The sequence below is a fragment of the Buteo buteo genome, chromosome 11 (assembly GCF_964188355.1).
Source record: "Buteo buteo chromosome 11, bButBut1.hap1.1, whole genome shotgun sequence".
Taxonomy (NCBI): Eukaryota; Metazoa; Chordata; class Aves; order Accipitriformes; family Accipitridae; genus Buteo; species Buteo buteo.
The window spans coordinates 22,516,076-22,533,758 of record NC_134181.1 but is presented as its reverse complement, the minus strand read 5'-3'; the positions used below and the strand labels follow the sequence as shown (position 1 = coordinate 22,533,758).

At 61.2% G+C, this 17,683-nt stretch overlaps 1 protein-coding gene across 3 annotated transcripts; it reads left to right on the top strand.

Annotated features, from left to right (window-relative positions):
• The first annotated feature begins 286 nt into the window (after window positions 1-286).
• Window positions 287-16,640, top strand: FHOD1 (formin homology 2 domain containing 1). Of its 3 annotated transcripts, none has more exons than XM_075040444.1 (24): window positions 287-497; window positions 6,607-6,713; window positions 6,836-6,900; window positions 8,285-8,352; window positions 8,450-8,555; window positions 8,769-8,863; window positions 9,276-9,387; window positions 9,481-9,575; window positions 9,675-9,818; window positions 9,938-10,152; window positions 10,295-10,405; window positions 10,664-10,687; window positions 11,212-11,265; window positions 11,715-11,881; window positions 12,423-13,042; window positions 13,311-13,463; window positions 13,625-13,807; window positions 14,078-14,197; window positions 14,407-14,568; window positions 14,669-14,859; window positions 14,960-15,152; window positions 15,233-15,386; window positions 15,472-15,663; window positions 16,208-16,640. In XM_075040444.1, exons 1-24 carry the CDS (start codon window positions 327-329, stop codon window positions 16,288-16,290), a joined length of 3,585 nt encoding a protein of 1,194 aa, XP_074896545.1. In that variant the 5' UTR covers window positions 287-326; the 3' UTR covers window positions 16,291-16,640. The 3 variants fall into 3 exon arrangements, with proteins under 3 accessions (XP_074896545.1, XP_074896543.1, XP_074896544.1); XM_075040442.1 differs by having other exon boundaries at window positions 12,141-13,042; XM_075040443.1 differs by lacking the exons at window positions 10,664-10,687; window positions 11,212-11,265 and having other exon boundaries at window positions 12,141-13,042.
• Window positions 16,641-17,683: the final 1,043 nt, after the last annotated feature.

Below are 17,683 nucleotides of genomic sequence, written 5' to 3'. Positions count from 1 at the left end.
TCCCTCCGCCGCTTTCCCCGCTGACCCAGCATTGGGAGTTTCAGCCCTGCCGCCCACCCGTGCTCCAGTTCACCCGGGGCCGGCAGCCCCACCCGGCAACCCGGGGCAGCCCGGAGCATCCCGGACACCGGAGCACCCCTCCGGCGCGGGATGCAACTGCGGGCGAGCAGCCCCCGCTACGCCGCCGGGACGCCCGCGGGAGGGCGCACGGAGCGGGCTCTCCCGGGGAGGGGCGGGGCCGGGCGGGGCCGGGCGGGGCGGGGCTTCACCGCCCCCACCCCCGGCAGCGGAGCGGCGGCGGCGGCGGCGGCAGCAGCGGCGCTGCCATGGCGGAGGCGGCGGTGCCGTGCCGGTTGCAGTACCTGGAGGACGCGGATCCTTTCGGCTGCGGCAGCTTCCCGGAGCCGCGGCGAGCCCCGGTTTACGCCGTGGCGGAGGCGCTGGCCCTCGGGGCGCAGCTGCCCGCGCTGCACCGCCTGCTCGGGGCCCCGCTGCCGGTGAGGGGGAGCCGGGGAGCGGGCGGGGAAGGCACCGGGCTTGCACCGGAGTGGGGAGGGGGCGATTGTCGGCTGGAAGGAGCCGGGGAGGCGAGGGACGGGGCGGTGTGTCCCCGCCGGAGCCCGGGCAACGCTCCCGGTGTGAGTCACGGCGGAATCCCTGAGCCCCTGTGGGAGATGCCAGTTCTTGCCCGGCCCCGGATGAGTCGGCGGGGAGGAAGAGGATGTGCTTGCTCAGAGCAGGCAGGAACTCGGGCAGGGGGAAGCAAGACGAGGGCAGGCGGCCATCCCCGCGTCGTCGGGGCCGAGCCAAGCAGCACGCTCCTGCCCCAGCATACCCTTTCTACTCCGGTTACCGGGAGCGGAGCTGAGCCTCGGCGGGAGCACGCCGGCCCCTCAACACAGGGGACCCGGCCCGTGTCCCTGCTCGCTGCAGCACGTGGGCCTTGGGGAGGAGGAGGTGGTGGAGCCAGACGGCCACCAGCCCCTCGCCCCTCTGCTTTGGTGGCAGCTTTGCCACCGGAGAGCGGCGTGGAAATTCGTGCTGAGCAATTTCCTCCAGCCAGGAGGAAGGCAGGAGGCTGAAGCTGAAGCGAGGTGCCATGTCCGGCTTGTGTGTCCTCAGGCCTGATCCAGGCTAGGGAGCAGAGGGGACAGGTGACACCCCCCCCCCTCCTGGGTATCTTCTGTTGGCGTGATGCTTTCAGATCATCCTTTATAGGATGGGGCAGGCCCGTTTTCCTCCTTAGGAACACGGGACCTTTGGCAATGGCTGAGCATCTCTGTCTTGCAGCACCACAGAAGTGCGGGCAGGGGAGGCAGGAACCCAGGCAGGCAGGGGGAGTGTGCCCTGCCTGGAGCCGGGCAGGAGAGATGGGGGCAGCAGGAAGGGGAAATCGGCTCGGTGTGCCTGGCACCGAGCTTGGTGGCCTGCCGAGGGAGAGGGGATCGCTGCAAGACTTTTGCCTGTAGCAAAAAAACTCCCTTTCATCTCCCTTTTCATTTTTCTTGGAGCAAAGCAGCAGCGTCCCATGTCGTCGTCGTCATGGGATTTTTAGGTGGTGACTAAACGGAGTTTGTTTGGGAACAAACAGCCCTGAGACATGACGAATGAGGCAAACTCAAATTTCAGGCATGTGCTCTCCTCCCCGGGCAGGAGCTGGCTGTAAGGGGATCACCAGCCCGGGGTGCTGCTGTGGTGGCACGCAGGGGGCTGGACGTGGCGTTCCCGAGAGCTGGAGCATCACAAGGAGGTCCTGTGCCCGGCAGAGGTGTGTCGATTGTGGGATTTCAGGCTCTGTTCTCTGCCTAAGCCAAGCTCTGGGTGTTTTTTTCTGTAGTTTCCCTGCATCGCCCCATGACCCTTGGTAAAATCGCAGGCGAGCAGCTAGGATCCTGTTCTGGGCTTATAAGCCAGATTCCTGGTTTATATAGATCATATAGGTTATAAACCACGCTGCTTTTATTACACAGAGCTTTCTGAGCCAGCGAGGGCTGTGGTACATCCCAGCCTGACAAGCTGGGATGCTGGCTGGGGCTTATATGAGCTGATGTCTTCATAGGGAGCCTCCTGCAGTGGGATTTACACACTGCAGAGCAAGGTCAGTCTCCTGAGCCACCCAGTTCAGTCCAAATTCGGAACTGGCACCCCGAAGCCATGCAGACATCATTACCCTGGCACGACCAGCTGAAACCTCCCTTGGTACCCTTTGCGCCGGGTAACGCTCATCTCCATTGCTCACCGCCCTAAAATTAGTAAATGAGCAGTCGGATTTTTCCCAAGGAACTGGCTGTAAAAAAAAATTCAGCTAGGGATGCCCGGTGCCAGGCTTGTCCTGCTGGACAGCGTGCCTGGAGCTGCAAAGCACCAGCAGGAGGATGCCACAGCCGAGAGGGAGCTGGGCTGGGGGTCCCCACATTGATGGAGGAGGACCAAACTGCAGGCACCTAGGGGATGAGCTGCCATGGGGGACCAGCTGGGTGCTGCCCTCCCTGGGCACGGCAAAACTGCTCCCTGAGCGGGGAACAGCCTAGAGATGATGAACAGGAGGTTTCTCATGCCGGCATCGCTGCCTCAAACAACCCGTCCTGCCTTGTGACACCCTCGGCACTTCCTCTCCCCAAGCACGACCTGCTGCTGATGACTTTTTCATGCTCTCCGGAAAGCGTGTTTGTGCTTGAAAATACCTTCCCGCTTTGTTTGTAGCTGCTGCATTGTTCAGCTCCAGGCCGATACTATCTTCTCTTGCTTTCCAGCATTTTACTAGTACCCTTGGGTGATGCTTGTGTTGGGTGTGGGGGTTTTCTGAACCTCCGCAGGCAGGTTTTGACAGGGCAGGTTTTTTTGGCTGTCCCTTTGGTCCCCAAAGGCCACTGCGCTCACTTGCCCCCGGCACTATCTCACCTCTGAATCTAAGGATTTTTCCAAACAATTGCAAAATCCAATGGGCTGGAGCTTTGCTTTCCCCTTCCTCCCCTGGAAACCTGGGGAAGAGCAAAGAGCTCGCTGGCCTCGGTGCCATGAGCTTACTGCGAGCTCTCGGACTTGATAGAGGAGAGCTGCTGGGGCGACCTTGGTGCGCACATGAAGTGCACAAGCCCCATCCCATCAGCCCTGCTTGTTCTCTGTTTCCTAACCAGCTTGAGGGGGGATTTTGCCGAGGGTCTTTGCCCCACTTGACCTCTGGCAGGCATGAAAGCAGTGAGACAGGATTGTTGGCAGTGCTGCCATCCCCCTGACTTAACCGCTTTGAAACTCTGCCCTCTGCTTCTTGCTGAATGCTTAGAGCCGAGTGTCAGTGCTCAGCAGCCTCCAGCACTACCCGGCTCTTGGCATGGTCCTCACGTGGGTCCTGGGACACGAGCTGCAGCCAGGCATTCGTGTCGTGGCTTTGCCAGGATCACCGGCTGCTCGCCAGGACTGGGGTCCTCCTGCTGCTGCTGAGAAATGAGGGATCCGTTAATGAGCAACAAGCCTCAGAGGAGGTTCAAGAGGGATGTGCGCGAGCAAGTGTGCAGTTCTGGGCTAACTGAGTGACCTCCAAGCCTGGAGGGATCTCTGGGTTTGTTTTTTTTTTTTGCCCCCTGCCATGATAAGGCAATGGCAGCGCTCCCATCCACTTGCTGCAATCCGTCAGGCAGGAGCGGGCAGGAGGCAGCGACCAAGTGCCCAGGCAATAAACACCCCTCTTAGCCCTGAAACTGAATCACGGTGAATGTGCTTGGTTGCTGGCTAGCGTTACTCCCACAGTGTAGCTCTATAAACCATCAGTCCCCATATGTTTTGGGAGGGCGGGCAGAGGGTTGTGATGCCAGGCGTTTCTGACCCGCCAGTGCCTTGTGTTTAACTGCTGTCTCAGGAGCAAATAATATATTTTTTTCTGTAATTTCCCCATAACCTTCCTAGAAGAGCTGCAGAGACATTAGGAAATTGTGGTTACTGCAAAAAGAAAGTGTGTGTGTGTGGGGGAAGTGTTTCCTCTGCTGGCAGATAAAGAGGATATTCACTGTCTGGCCTTGGAGCATCCTCCCGGGTGGGGATGCCGTGATAGGGGTGAGCAGGAAGATGTGATGCCATGGTGGGTGGCGTGAGTTCAGTTGCGGGTGGAGATTGCCTCTGTCTCGGAGGTGGAGATGTCTCTATCTTACCCCCATGGTTTGGGAGGGAAGTCCCACTTCAGGGGGAGGTGGCTTTCCCTGGGGGCTCGCTTGCCTGGCTTGTGTGTCCTCGCTGAGCTTCAAAGGCAGCCACAGCTGCTGGGTGTTGGTAGGATCAGGGAGATCTGTGTCTTTTTACCTTCCCCATGTCTCAGATTTGAGACAACAGGGTAGGTAATGGGGTTTTTTTAACACTGGCAGGGAAACCCTCTCTGGGCCGTAGGGTCCTTGTCCCCCTCTGGGGCTGCCACCGGCATCTTGTCCTCAGCAAGACCCCAAAACCTCCCCATGCCGTGGATGAAGAACATGAGTGCTGCTGCAGGATGGCTGGGGTTCCCAGGAGCCGCGGGCTGGAGGTGTCAGCGTGGGATGCTCTCCTCCCCCAGCTCCACTTTGCCTGCAAGTCCCCATGACCCTCAAAGCCCAGCTCATTTTAAAATGCTTTTACAGGCAGGAGGCAGATGGATCACAGCCGCCCTGCGCCGGGAGCTGTCAGTACCCCGTGACCCCGACGTGCCGTCCCCAGCAACACAGCCCCAAGGTCCCAGCTCAAATCCTGCATGGTGTAAACCCCTCATCCAAATAACCAGTGTAACCCCGGCCCTGGGGCAGTCAGTGTTCCCTGGTGCGGAAGTGCCACCCTGGATTTTTGGCAAGGCAGCACGAGCCTGGGACGGCCTGTATCCATCCCAGGGGGCTGGTGCTCGCCAGGGGGGTCGCAGCCAAACCCAGGCCCAGTGCTCGGAGCATCCCGCATGAGGAGTGCTGCCAAGCTCACATGGGAAACACGCCGGGTCGAGTCCCAGGGGCTTGGCTTCCTCCACCAGCTGGGACATGTCACCAGCCCCGGTAAGAGCTGGGGATGTTAACTCCGACTTGCCGGGGCTCTGGCAGCCCAGAGAAGGCAAAGTTTTTGTGTTGGAGCTGTGAGTTGCTCTTTGCTGTGTTTGAGTGCCTGGGAAGATGCAAGAATGCCTGGGCAGATGCAGGGATCCTGAAGGGATGCCTAGGCAGATGCAGGGATGCCCAGGAGAGCCTGTCCCTGTGGAAGAATTGAAGCTTTCCCCAGTAAGCAAACCCTGTGTGGGGTCAGCGTTAGTAATGCCCGTCACAGAGGCAGAGCTGGCAGCCAGGAGCACTTGCCCGGTGCCAGCAGCCTGTGTTTGGTGCACGTTGCCATGGCCGGCTGGCGTGGCCAGCAACCGCGGGAGGTGGAGCAGGACACTAACAACATAACAACTGCGTCCAACCCAACAGCAGTGCCCTGCCAAATTGCCTGTTATCCCAAGGCTTAGTCAGGGTCATTAATTATTTTAATGCACGTGGCATTTTTTCTTTGCCCTCTGGTTTTAATGTCAGGCTCGCAGTGAAGTTGTACGTGCGAGCTCTCTTGTGACTTGAGGAGATGGGGCTTTCGTGGAAAGCAACCCCAGTGAGGTGCAGGAGCCGTACCCAGCATTGCTGTGGGTCACCAGCCTGCCCTAGGGTGGCCAGGGCAGGGTTTTATATAAAACCCAATAATAGGGTTTTGTCCCCAGCCCTCAGCTCCCCAGGTGGTTACACAGCACTGCTGTGCAGATTTAGAAAGGAGCAGCAGTTCCTTGGAGGTGGGGTGAGCTAGGAGGGGGGGGCTGCAAATGCTTTAGGAACAGGTCCAGATGCACTGGGGTGGCAGGGGTGCTTGAAGGCAAATTGCCTTGTCACATCAGGATTTCACCCAGGAGACCTGCCTGGGTGCTGTGGGGTGCTGCTGGGTCCCAGGTGGCTCAGGGGCTTTGTGGGTGCCATGCCTGGAGCACCTCTGGGTGCCGTGCCTGCTGGTTGGGGTGCAACATGGGTTCTGTATGTGGACTTTCGGGGAAGATGCCCTCACCCCAGCCTTGCCTTGGGCTGTGCTTTTCCCTGTCTCGCTGGAAGGTGCCACATGGCTGCGGGCTAAGCCAGAGGCTGCGTCAGCCAGGGGACATCCCTGTGGGATTTGCTCTGGTTTGGGGTGTCCCTGGCTGGGCAGGGTGCCTTGGCAGTTCCCGCAGACCCAGTCCCCACAGACGGAGGTGATTCACGTGCCCAGGCGAGGAGACAGATCCTACCCCGGTTGCGCCCCAGCTGACTAAGGGGAGCCCCAGGGCATGGATCAGCCTTTTCCCATGGCTCCCACCCAAGGGATTGCCGAGGAGCCTGGCGGCAGCAGGCCCGCCCTCACTCTGCCTTTTCCCAGCCTGGGGCTCCATGTTTCTCTCAATCTGCCACTAAGCTGGGGCAGAGGGTGCTGGGGCATCTCCCTGCAGGGCCAGCACTTGGGGACAGGGTGGGACCTGCCACCCTGCTCCGGGATGTGCCGGTCTGGTGGGTTTGCTGCAGGTGGGAGGGTGACCCAGGGATGCTGTATCCTCCGGGAGCCAGGAGGGAAGTAGTGGGCACAGGGGCTCAACCGGGCTGTCTGCATCCCCAGCTGGAGGACTGCACGCTGCAGGTCTCTCCCTCCGGACACTACCTAGACCTCGACTTGTCCCTGCTGGAGCAGAAGGATGATCTGGAAGGTTTCTACGAGGAGGTCAGGTGAGGCATGTGGGGTGCCTGAGCCCTCCAGGGCCAGGACACGGGGACCCCATGTGTGTGTGAGTGCTGGGGGCTGCGGTGGTCCCGCTGCAGGCACTCACGCGGCGTTTCTCCCACTTTAGGAAGGGGAGACGGCCAACCCTGATCCTGCGCACACAGCTCTCCGTCCGAGTCCACGCCATCATTGGTGAGTCAGGGCTGCTCCTTCCTCCAGGCTGGTGCGGGTCTGGTGGCTTGCACCCCTGGATGGTGGGGGTTTGGTCTCTGCGGTGAGTTTTGGCTGGGCTTTTTGGGATGGAGAGAGGGACCAATACAGCCCGGGGCTGCTCCCACACCATAAGCCCTCCCAGAGATGCAGGGAACACGGTCTCTGCGAGGCTGGTGGGGACCTGCTGCATTAATCCCCTCCATCCTCAGAGTTCGGGACTTTTGTCTCTTCAGCTGGCAACCCACCGACCACTGCAGATATTCTGGGTCATTCAGGCAAGCTCTAAATATAGCTTTGCAGAATACAAACAAATAGCTTGAGCGCAGCAGAAAGCACTGTCACGGTTTTGGGCAACCTGCTCGGAGGTCCTGCAAAATATTTGGGACCCTTGAGCCTTTTTTCCTCCTTAGCAGGGGCAAAAACAAGTGCTGAGCAGAGCGATGCTGGCTGGGCATCAGCTTGCCGTGCAGGGCTGCAGCCGAGCGATGCGGGAAGGGGCAGGAAGGCCGGGGTCGGGGTCATGCTCTGCCAGTGGTTCCCAGGCTCCGGCTGAGCCCCAGGCTGCTCTGCTTTCCCTCTCGGCTGCTCTGACAAGCCAATAAGTGAGCGGAGGAGGCTGCCAGGACCTTGTATTTTACAGAGCCCTCGTCAGCATGTCTGGAGGGCAACTTGAACAGCTCGCTTTTGGCTTGTGACAGCTCTAAAGCTGACCCAAATAACTCGGGATGCTCAGATAACTCAATTCTTGGATGCGGGAAGTTCTGGCTCCCGATGCTTTTGGTCTCCGCTCGTTGTAACAGGGCTTTCTGGTTTCCCATTACCCTGGCTGCTCCATGTTGGCTCCTACCTGCAGGCACCGTCCCCATGAGCACGTAGTCTCCATCCAGCCTTCAGCCCAGTGACTGTCCTATTGTCCCCGAGCAGCCAGTCCGTCCTTCCCATCCCCATCCCGCTGCTCTTCCCAAGCCACGGGGCTGCTGTGGGTTCTGGGACTGTGTCAGGGCTGTGCCTGGGGAGGGACGGCTAAAAGTAGCTCTGCCTCCTGCCCGTGTTCCTGTTTCGGTTCTGCACAGGAAACCAGAGGGGATATTTATGTCATTGCTGGGCAGAAAAAAAAAAAAGGCAAAAAAGAAAAAAAAGGAAATAGGAAGGTGGCAGGGCTGAAATAAGTAGTTGTGGAACTGCAGCTGCTTCCACCCTGTGTGTCTGACAGCCAGGCAGTGCCGGCATCCTGGGGTGACGGTGCAAGAGTTGAGTCAGGATGTGGGGCTTTCCCAGGCAGCCGGGAGAATTTCGGAGCCCTGGTTCAGCAGCAAGCCCCTGCGGGCCAGGCCATCATGCTGTGTCTCTCCGTTCCTTCCAGAGAAGCTGTACAACTCGCAGGGGCCAGAGCTGCGGCGATCCCTCTTCTCCCTCAAGCAGCTCTTTCAGGTAGAGTGACGGCAGTGCGGTGGGGGGTTTGGGGGGGGGCTCCCCCAGGGCTGGCTGCCTTCCCACGCTGTGGTAACACCTGACCTTCACCCCGCAGGAGGACAAGGACCTGGTGCCGGAGTTTGTGAACCTGGATGGGCTGACGTGCCTGATCAAAGTGGGGGCAGAGGCCGACCAGAACTACCAGAATTACATCCTCCGGGGTTGGTATTTGGGTACAGGGCACCTCTCATCCCTGGGGAGGAAGGCTGGCACTCAGTGGGGGTGAGCCAGCAAGTTTGCCTGGGCTACCTTGCCAGCAGCTGCCAGACCTTGCCCTTGGCGTGGCAACGCTGTGCAGGGAGGGGAAAGCCCTACCCCTGCCTGCTGCAGCCCTGCCTGCCATGCTGTGACCCTGCCCGCTCTCTGCCTTGCAGCCTTGAGCCAGATCATGCTCTTTGTGGATGGGATGCAGGGTGTCATCAACCACAATGAGACTGTCCAGTGGCTGTACACGCTGTCGGGAAGCCCAGTAAGCCCCTGCTGTCCTTGTGCCCCCCACTGCACCCCCACCTTCCCTGCTTGTGGTTGTCCCCTTGCACCATCCCTTGGGAGATTTACCCCACCCTTTGCCTTTGGGCTCGGTGCCCTGGTACCTTTGGGTGTGTTCGGTCCTGCTCCCACCCATCTGGAAGTCACCCAGGGTCCCCAGAGCTCCCCGTCCTGACGTGACCGTGCTCCTGGGCACAGAGCTTGAGTAAGAGAAGGTCCCACTCCGTGTCCCTTCCCGGTGCCCCTTGGCCATCAGCATCACAGCTGCAGGCTGGTCCTTGGCCCCAAGGCAAAGTCCCCAGCCCTGGGGCATGGGCACAGCCACCCTGCAGTGCCCCAGCATTGCACTGGCAGCCCCCAGCCACCATCCCAGCTGCCATCCCTTGTCCCAGTTTCGCCTGGTGGTGAAGATGGCACTGAAGCTGCTGCTGGTGTTCGTGGAGTACACGGAGCCCAACGCCCTGCTCCTCATCCATGCTGTCAATGCCGTGGACAGGGCGAGAGGTGGGTGCAGACCCAGCCACCCATGAGGTCCCCGCTAGGGGGACAGTGTCCCCCCATGGCCCACGTGTCACCTTCGCGTGTCGCTTTTCTCAGGCATGTGCCCGTGGTCCAACCTGATGGCCATCCTGGAGCAACGCAACGGGGCTGACACGGAGCTGCTGGTGTTCGCCATGACGCTGATCAACAAGGTCTCGGGGGGGAGTGGCAGGCTGTCCCCGTGGTGCCGTGCTGGTGGGGCTCGGTGTGGGTCACACCGGTCCCAGCAGCGTCCCTCTGGTCCTGCTCAGACACTGGCAGCCCTCCCGGACCAGGACACCTTCTACGACGTGACGGACTGCCTGGAGCAGCAGGGCATGGAGCGGGTGGTGCAGCAGTACCTGGGCAGCAAGGGCACCGACCTTGACTTGAAGCAGCAGTTCACGCTCTACGAAGTGAGCGGGGCACCTGCGGGATCCGGCTGCGTGCCACGTCCCGTGGCAGCAGGGAGGGCGGGCACGTGGGGTGGCAGGGGTGCCGTGCCTGGTGCCATGCCCCCCCGGCCCCTCTGCAGAGCGCTCTGAAGCTGGAGGATGGGGTAGAGGAGCCACCCCCGGGGGGACGCAAGGAGAGGAGGAGGACGGAAGAGGGCCGGCGTGGGTGGCGATCCCAGGGTGGCTGCCCGGAGCCTGGCCCCGATGCCCAGCCACTGTTGGGGTCCCCTGACACTCTGAAGGAGCCCCTCATCAAGGACACCCCGGCTGTCCCTATGCCAAGCAGCCCGGCAGAGTAAGTGCGGCTGGAGGGGATGCTCCAGGGATGGTGAAGATGCTGGGATGTGGCACGAGCAGCACTCAGGTCCATCCCTGGTGCTGGGTTGGAGGGCAGCGCAGTGGGACCTGCTCTCAGTCCCTGTCACCTCTTCTTCCAGACCCTGTCCCAGCAGCATCTACAACAGCGCATCCAGCGTGCGGCTGGCCCTGGCCTCCCCGCCGGCCGAGAAGGAGCAGCTCCCGGGCCCAGGCGAGCGCAGCATCTACAAGTACGGAGCCAGGAGGGGCTGGGTGCGTGGGGGGTGCTCCCAGGAGCGTGGGGTGCACCTGTCCCGGGGGAAACAGGGTCAAGGTGGTCACCAGGGCTGGAGAGAAGTGTGACGGGGGAGTGGGCATCTGAGAGGGTCTGGCCAGGGGCTCCAGGGCATCCTTCAGGCACACACAGCTCTGCTCCAGCTCCTCCTCACTCCTTCTCTGCCCACGCTTGCCCTCTCCTCTGCCCACTCTTTCTATCTTTCCTTTTGCAGGCTGCACCAAACTGCCCCTGTCTGGTAAGTGCCTGGGCTCTGCATGCGTGTGCTCCCTCCCGGTGTGATGCTCCGGCAGGAGGGGGCACTGCCCTGACCTGCTCACTGCTCCCATCCCTCACCTCTTCCATCCCTCGCCTGTTCCCTCTGAGCCCCGCCTGCGGGACCCCAACCCACTCCCCCCATCGCCAGCATCCCCCACGACGTGATGGCACCCTCTGATCCTCCTCTTCTGGGGTGAGGTGTCCCTGCTGGAGGTGGCACAGCCCATCCCGGGGCTGGCAGGGGGCTGACATCGCCGTCCTGGTGGCAAACTGGGTGGTTCTGGTGGTGGGGAACGGTGCCCTGTCTCGGCAGCACCCAATGCCTTGTGGTGCCTGGGCAGGAGGGGACTTGCTGGGGCTCTCCTGGCTCCCCATGAACTCCAGGGCCATGGGGTGATGGTGGGGCGAGGGTCCCATGCTGGAGAGCTGCCAGGTGGGTGTGTGCAGGAGGCACAAGCCCCAGAGGGCTGCTGGCAGTGAGGGCTAACCCCTGTTTTCCCTCAGGCGGGAGGATGCCCCCTCTTTGCATGGGGACAAGCCTATTTTGAGGAAGTTTGAGTAAGTAGAGGCATGCGTGTGTCTCCAGGCATGCGCTTCCTCAGGCCAGCACCTGGGCAGAGGTGTCTGGGCGCCGGCCACGCAGGGCATGAGGAGCAGGAGGGTCCCCACGAGTCTCTGCCTGGGCACCCTCCTGGGTTTTGCAGCTTTTGGACAAGGGTTGTGCTGAGCACCCGGTCCATTGGGACCAAGAGGTGATGGTGGCACCCTGACAGCGCGAGTCATTGGCTCCCATGGGGCTGTGGCATCCCTGTCCCCGAGCCGTGGTGGCATCACCTGTCTCTCTGCAGGGCTCGGAGGAGGTTGAATCCTCCGGGTCCCCAATGCGGTGTGGCCAGTGCAGGGGGTTTCTGTGCTGTGGGGCTGGCTGTGCAGTGTGGCATGACATGGTTTGCCCATCGTCCCCATCCCTGCCTTGCTGCCAGCTAACGTCCACTCCTGTCTCGCAGAGCTCGCTTCTTGGAGAACCTGGCTGCAGCCCAGAAGGAGAAGATCTCTTCCATGGCCAAGGGACGGCTTGATATCCTTGGCGATGCTGCGCTGGAGCATCCCACCACTCTTGCATGGGACAGGGACAGCGGCACCCCTGAGCCTGGGATGGAGCCACTCAGTATAAGTAGGTGCTGCCGAGGCATGTGTTCCCAGCTCTGGGCTCATCAGGGTCCCTGGGGTGGGTCTAAGTGGCCCTCCTGCCCCCAGCCCATGCCTGTGATGCCCAGAGCCATGGAGGGGCTGGGTGGTACCTCCCCGTCCCGCTCTGAATACTGGCATCTAAGCACACCCCACTGGGGAGCAGGACCCCAACTCTATGTGCAGCCCAGCAGCATCTGCCCCCTCCAAGCGGGCTGTCCCAGCCTCTCCCCCTCTCCCTGCAGGGTCTCGCCTGGCTCGGCCAGACACCACTGACTCCTGCAGCACCATCTCCTCTGACACCAAGTTTATGCTGGACATGCTCTATGCCAAGGGCTCCTTGGAGCCGGGGAGGGAGAAGGTCTTCCCCGAGGTCCCATCATCCCTCCTGGTCCAGGGCGAGGTGGAGATGGATGCTGAGGGAGGTGGCAGTCGGGAGCAGGAGGGTACCTGGCACCATGGCAGGGCTCCAGATGGGCCAGTGGCCAGCGCCCACGCCAAGCTGGCACGTGCCATGTCCAGCGTAGATGCTGAGACCCACATGCAGAAACTGGAGAACACTGGGATGATGCCCATCAAGAAGGATGTGGAGCTGACATGGGAGCACCTGGAGGCCAGCCCCATGCAGCTGAAGATCAAGGACCTGGACTTCACTGATTTGGGGGAAGAAGAAGACTTTGACATCTTGGACAAAGGGCCCATGGCCAATGGCTCCTTCCTCCCACCCGGTATTGAAGCTACAAGTGCTGGAGCCCTCATGGTTCCTCCTCCTCCTCCACCTCCTGCGGTCCCTGGCTGCCCACCACCTCCACCTCCGCCTCCTGCAATCCCTGGCTGCCCACCACCTCCACCTCCACCTCCTGCGATCCCTGGCTGCCCACCACCTCCACCTCCACCTCCTGCAGTTCCCGGCTGCCCACCCCCACCAGGACTGCCAGGCCCTTCAGCAACAGATGGCCCCTCCCAGGCCAAGAAGAAGAGGACGGTGAAGCTCTTCTGGAAGGAGCTGAAGCAGCTGGATGGCACTGTGGGGCCAGGCAGGTTTGGCCAGGCGACACTGTGGGCATCCCTGGAGAACGTTGAGGTCAATGCTGCCAAACTGGAGCATCTCTTTGAGTCACGGTCAAAGGAAGTGCCAACTTCAAAGGTACCAGTGGGTTGGCACCCATCAGCCAAGGGAACTTGAGGGGCGGGAGGAAGGCTGTTAGTTCCTGTGGGGACCCTAGGCATGCACTGTCACCCCTACCCTATGCTGAGGATGGGTACCTGCAGCCCGAAGGCTCAGTGGGACGGTGATGGGCAGTGCGCAGGTTTGGCTCACCACCAGGTCCCTGATCGGCTCCCCGTGTCCATGGTGTTTTCATGAAGGCGAGCCCTTCACCTGGCTGTCCACATCCATCCTGTCCTCTTTGCAGAAGGCCATTGATGGGAAGAAGGTGGTGGTGGTGCTGGACCCCAAGAGGAGCAATGCCATCAACATTGGCCTCACGGTGCTGCCACCCGTACACATCATCAAGACGGCCGTGCTCAACTTTGATGAGTTTGCGGTCAATAAGGAAGGGATTGAGGTGAGCACAAGAGAAGCTCAGCTCCTCTGAAGTCCTCATGCAGGTCATTTCCTCTGGCCAGGAGGCCTCCATGCCATGATGCCTGTGCTGCCAGCCCTGGGGTGACATGTCCCATGGTGACATGTCTGGAAGTCTGACACATCCCTCTTTGTCTGCTCTAGAAAATCCTGACCATGGTCCCGACTGAGGAGGAGAAGCAGAAGATCCAGGAGGCCCAGCTGGCCAACCCTGATGTGCCTTTGGGCTCTGCAGAGCAGTTCCTGCTCGCCCTCTCTTCCATCAGTGACCTCACGGCCAGGCTCCAGCTCTGGGCCTTCAAGCTGGACTACGAGAGCCTGGAGCAGGTACAGAGCCATGTACCCCACCTGCCCTCAGCCCTCTCACCGCTGCCAGCCCCAGCAGTGCTGAGCACTGAGCCAAGCGTGTTCCTGGTGGGGACCAGCCGTGTCCAACTACGGGAGGTGCCGTCTGGCTGGGGACGGGCTGCAGGTCCCCAAGGCAAGCATGGGCTTGGGTTGACCATGAGTTGATTGTCTTCATGGGCAGGGGTGAATGCTGAAGCTCCCAAGCGAGAGGGTGGCCAAGGGGTCTCACCTACCTCTCTCCTCACCCAGGAGATTGCAGAACCGCTCTTTGATCTGAAGGTGGGCATGGAGCAGCTGGCCAGAAATCACACCTTCAAGTGCATCCTGGCCACACTGCTGGCCATGGGCAACTTCTTGAACGGCTCCCAGGTGAGGAGCAGGGTGTGGGGGGATGCGGCCTGTCTTGAGTGCTGCAATGACAGGACCAGCCATGGTGCATGGATACCCAAGAGGGACCATGGGAAACCTGGGACAGTGCCTGAGGCTGGGTGGTGCTGGTGAGGGCCCAGTGGGTCTGCAGACTGGAGGCCTGCTGGAGGAGGGATGGAGAGGCCCTGCTGAGTCCATTGGGGTTTCAGAGCAGAGGCTTTGAGCTGGGCTACCTGGAGAAGGTCTCAGAAGTGAAGGACACGGTGCACCGGCAGTCCCTGCTCCACCATCTCTGCCAGATGGTGGTAGAGAAGTTCCCAGAAACCACTGACCTCTACTCAGAGATTGCCTCCATCACCCGCTCCGCCAAGGTGAGGCAAGGCAGATGACACCTGGGCAACACACAGGTGTAGGTCCCATGGCTGCCCAGCTCCACCAGCACGGCCAAGGGCTGATGTCTTGTTCTTCCAGGTTGACTTTGACGAGCTGGCCAACAGCCTGGTGCAGCTGGAGCGGAGGTGCAGGGCCTCTTGGGACAACCTGAAGGTGATTGCCAAGCACGAGACCAAGCCGGTGCTGAAGAGCAAGCTGACGGACTTCCTCAAGGACAGCACCCAGCGCATTGTCGTCTTGAAGGTGGTACACAGGCGCATCCTCAATAGGTCGGTGGCTCGAGGTCGCGGGGACATGGCAGGAACCCTGTGGTCCTGACACGGGACATGGGGACATGGCAGGAACCCGCTGTGACCGACATCCCTGCAGGTTTCACTCCTTCCTGCTGTACCTGGGGTACCCAGCAAGCACAGCGCGGGATGTGAAGGTGACACCCATCTGCAAGCTGCTGCGGGAGTTCGCCCTGGAGTACCGCACCTGCCGGGAGCGTGTCCTGCAGCAGCAGAAGAAACGGGCTGCCCACCGTGAGCGCAACAAGACCCGGGGACGGCTCATCACCGAGGTATGGGGACACTCAGCCAGCTGCCACCACCAGGTGATGCCCCCCCAGGTCCCCGACGCCTGTCTCTCCTCCTGCTGCAGACCGAGAAGTTCTCTGGCATCGCCGAGACTGCTTCACCACCTGCTGTGGTGTCCAGCAGCCCTGAGGAACAGATGGAAGCGGGCCATGAGAGCATGAAAAACCTGCTGACTTCCCCCGCGGATGCCCCTACCCGCCGCAGCCGGGCCAGCCGGGGTAGGAGCGGGGTGGCAGAGGCACTCAGGGCATGCCCAGCTGGCTGAGCACAGCTGATGCTAGCATCCCCGTTGTCCCCATGCAGGGACAGGGCACACCACCCCAGCCCAGGGCTCCCCAGCCCAGGGCTCTCCAGCCCAGGAGGACGTTCCCAGCTCCCCAGACGATGCTTCGGATGAAATCATGGACCGGCTGGTGAAATCGGTGACTCACAATGCCAACCCCCGGCCCTGCACCAACAAGGAGCGCAGGAGGTCCCGTGGCAATAGGAAGTCCTGTAAGTCCTGCTCCTGTCCCTGTACTCTGTCCCATCTCTGTGGCCCTGCCCAGATGCTTTTTCCCCATCTCTGTGTCTCTGTCCCACCTCTGTGGCCCTGTTCCCATGCCCTGTACCTGTACTCTGTCCCATCTCAGTGTCCCTGTACCCTGTCCCACCTCTGTGGCCCTGTCTCTGTACTCTTTCCGGTGTCCCTGCCCAGATGCTCTGTCCCATCTTTACGTCCCTGTCCCATCTCTGTCTCTACCCCTGTGTCCTGTCCCGTTTCTGCTCCCATGCTCTGTCCCCATGCCTTGTCCCATCTCTGTGTCCGTGTCCCCATGCCCTGCCTGGCGACTTCCCCACTGGCCGCCCCTGACCTCCCATGTTGAGCCCACCAGGCCACAGCAGAAGGTACCCCGAGACCAGACCATGCCACTGCACCCCATTGCCACCCCTCCCCAGCATGCCAGGACCACCATGTCTGGGCAGGCACCCATCACGTGGGGACCCTGGCAGCCAGCACTGCTCGTGCTGGCGCTGCCACGCTCTCCTCTTCCCGCAGTGAGACGGACGCTGAAGAGTGGGCTCAGTGATGACCTGGTGCAGGCGCTGGGCCTGGGCCGGGCACCCGGCATGGAGGTTTGAGGGGGTCAAGGGGGGCTTGTGCTGCTCCTCATCTCCAGCAGCCCCCAGGGCAGGACATGGTAGCAGCCCCTGCTGCTCCAGGACTGGCATGCTCTGCACCCTTGGTCTCGTCTTGCTTTTCCCTGCTGGTCTCCAGCTCCCGGAGGTGCAGGCAGCAGGATGGAAGCGATGCCCCAGAACTGCTCCATGGTGGCCGGGATGGAGGATGCTCAGCGCCCATGCATGGGCACGGAGGCTCAGCATGCATCTTCTCAACAGTATTATAGAGGGGTCAAGGGGCTGGACCCAGACCCCCTCTGGGAACTGGGTCTGGCCCGTGGCACCTGTGGCAATAAAGTGATTCGACACACTGCTGGCGTCCCTAGTCCCTGCACCCAGGCCACCTTGCTGCTGGGCTGGGATGCTGGAGGGTCTTGATGCTGTGGGCTGGAGCAGACAGTGCTGAGGGTGGGGGTAGGAGGGAAGGGGTGATGCTCTCCCCAGGATCCTTGGGGAAGCCGTCGCCCTGGTCCTGAGCAGGACCTGGGTGCTGCTGGCATCCCAGCCCTGCTGCCTGGGGCAAGTACTCAGTCTGCAGCAGCCAGCCCTGTGGCTTGCAGGCACTGTCATCCCTCCCAGGGACAGCGTGATCCCCTCTGTACCGGGACATCTGGGGGGACGCTGCCAGAATGAGCGAGGACTGCTGCCAGGCTCAAGGCTGCACGCTCAAGGGCAGGAGCGGTGGCTTGAGCGCAAGCCCCTGATGCAGTCAAATCAAGAGTACATGCCCCATCTCAAACCTCTCCTGGGGGATTTCGGCCAGACCTGGACCTGGGGCTGAGGCAGGGTTGTTCCCTTCCCAGAGTGGGTCCAAGGCACAGCAGCCAGGTTGCCCCCTGCAAACCTGGCCCTGTCCAAGCTGCAAGCCTCAGAAACATCTCCCTGTGCTTGGCACAGACAGGCTGCCTCATGATGTAAATACAGCAAGGGCAGCTGTGGCGCCTGGGAGATGTCCAGACAGGAACATGCCACCTCCTAGCTTGTGCCATCCCAGGCACAGATTAAAACCCACACTGGGTGCTGGCTGTGATGCTCCCCTTGAGTGCTAGATGGTGGGTGGGTACCATTTCTGAGCATCCCCCTCTGCCAGCTGCACTGTTTTGGGCACCATCACCCGTGGTAGAGGCATTTGGGAATGGTGTCACATCATTCATCATGGCAGCTCCACCTCAGTGCTGCCTCTAGCCCTGAATCCCGCACAGCAGGTCGCTGCGGCTTTCAAGGAATGAAGAAAAACTCCACCGGGCAGGGCAGCTTCTTCCTCCTGGCTAACCTCTGCCCAGGGTTGTCCCTCTCCCATGAGGTTGGACGCCCCGGTGTCCTCAGAGGAGCTGGGCAGTGCCAGCCCCCCTCC